Genomic DNA, 1,703 nt, shown 5'->3' with positions numbered 1-1,703 from the left:
GAGAGGAGGGTGAGAGGGAGGGTGAGAGAGGGTGGGAGAGAGGAGGGTGAGAGGGAGGGGAAAGGAAGGGAGAGAGAAGGGAGGAAACGCCGCATCGCCTCCTTGTAGACGACCATGGTGGCCTGCACCAGCATCTACCAACGACAGAGATAGAGAGAGAGGGTGAGAGAGGGTGGGAGAGAGGAGGGTGAGAGGGAGGGGAAAGGAAGGGAGAGAGAAGGGAGGAAACGCCGCATCGCCTCCTTGTAGACGACCATGGTGGCCTGCACCAGCATCCATCTACGACAGAGATAGATAGAGAGGGTGAGAGAGGGTGGGAGAGAGGAGGGTGAGAGGGAGGGGAGAGGAAGGGAGAGAGAAGGGAGGAGAGATAGAGAGAGAGGGTGAGAGAGGGTAGGAGAAAGAGAGAGAGAGAGAGGAGAGGGAGGGGAGGGGAGGGATGAAGGGGAGAGGAATCGCCAATGATGAATATATGAAACAAGTGTGACACAGTAGTCGGTAGTTTGACACTATTACGACTGCTATGACAATAGTATCGTCAACACAACTGTGAATTCTGTTAGTTGTGCATTTTACAGACGCACAACACGTGATAGATCAGGTGATCAACGTTTGTTTGCTGGCAGCAGCAGCAGCAGCAGCGGCGGCGGTGGCGGCGGCAGCGGACACATACCTTCCCCAATCGCTGGAACGCGGAATCGAAACCCTTGGCAAAGTGCCAATCGACGATCGTTCCGAAGATGCGAGTCATCGTGTCGTCGCTAAACTCGTCGATAGAAACGACGTTCAGATGTCGAGTGAAGCGACTCGTGATCTCATTGCGGCCTCCACCAGGGGGCCCCATCGCCGACACGAACAGGATGTCGGTTAACTCCAGCTTGGACGTGTCCTTGCGGTCGTACCAGTGTCCGTGGTCGATCCACTGCAGCAGCAGAACAAGCAGCGTTGGTCGTGGTTTGATCGTGTAATGGTGGGGGTCGATTATATTTACTATAATCACGACCCACTAATGCTCCACTTAATAACTCAATTTAATACTCTACTCACCCTACTATATTAGATTTTTCAGAAAAAAATAAAATATGTTTAATATTAAATAAATAATGATATAATTAAAGGTTATTTAGGTTATTCGGTTATTTAGCGTTGCTATGATTTATGTGATGCAAATATGTTCCTCGTTGTTTGAAATTATTCCCTTGAACTAAAATAAGGTTCAAAATGCATTCAGAAATTGCCAAATCTCTGTGATTAAGAAACAAATCTCTCAGTATGCAGTCATATACACACACACGCACGTACACGCACGCACGCATGCACTCACGCACACGCACGCACGCACGCACGCACGCACGCACACACGCACCATGTACATAACTCTATACCTGTCTGAGTCGCTCTATGGGAGGCTGAGCTCCATACTTCTCCACGCACTCACGCACGCACGCACGCACGCACCATGTACATAACTCTATACCTGTCTGAGTAGTTCTATGGGAGGCTGAGCTCCATACTTCTCCACGCACTCACGCACGCACGCACGCACGCACCATGTACATAACTCTATACCTGTCTGAGTAGCTCTATGGGAGGCTGAGCTCCATACTTCTCCACGCACTCACGCACGCACGCACGCACACACGCACGCACCATGTACATAACTCTATACCTGTCTGAGTAGCTCTATGGGAGGCTGAGCTCCA

At 50.6% G+C, this 1,703-nt stretch overlaps 1 protein-coding gene across 1 annotated transcript in view; it reads right to left on the bottom strand.

Moving 5' to 3' along the window:
* LOC106817997 (dynein heavy chain 3, axonemal-like) overlaps positions 1-1,703 on the bottom strand; it is a gene marked incomplete at its 5' end in the record, with an annotated part of 64,361 nt that overhangs the window by 31,888 nt on the left and 30,770 nt on the right. The window contains 2 exon segments of the mRNA XM_014822700.1: positions 45-134; positions 674-922. Coding sequence (XP_014678186.1) covers positions 45-134; positions 674-922 — 339 coding nt within the window.

The sequence above is a fragment of the Priapulus caudatus genome, unplaced genomic scaffold (genome assembly GCF_000485595.1).
Source record: "Priapulus caudatus unplaced genomic scaffold, Priapulus_caudatus-5.0.1 Scaffold1968, whole genome shotgun sequence".
In the NCBI taxonomy this organism is placed as follows: domain Eukaryota; kingdom Metazoa; phylum Priapulida; class Priapulimorpha; order Priapulimorphida; family Priapulidae; genus Priapulus; species Priapulus caudatus.
This window is presented reverse-complemented; position numbering and strand designations above follow the sequence as displayed.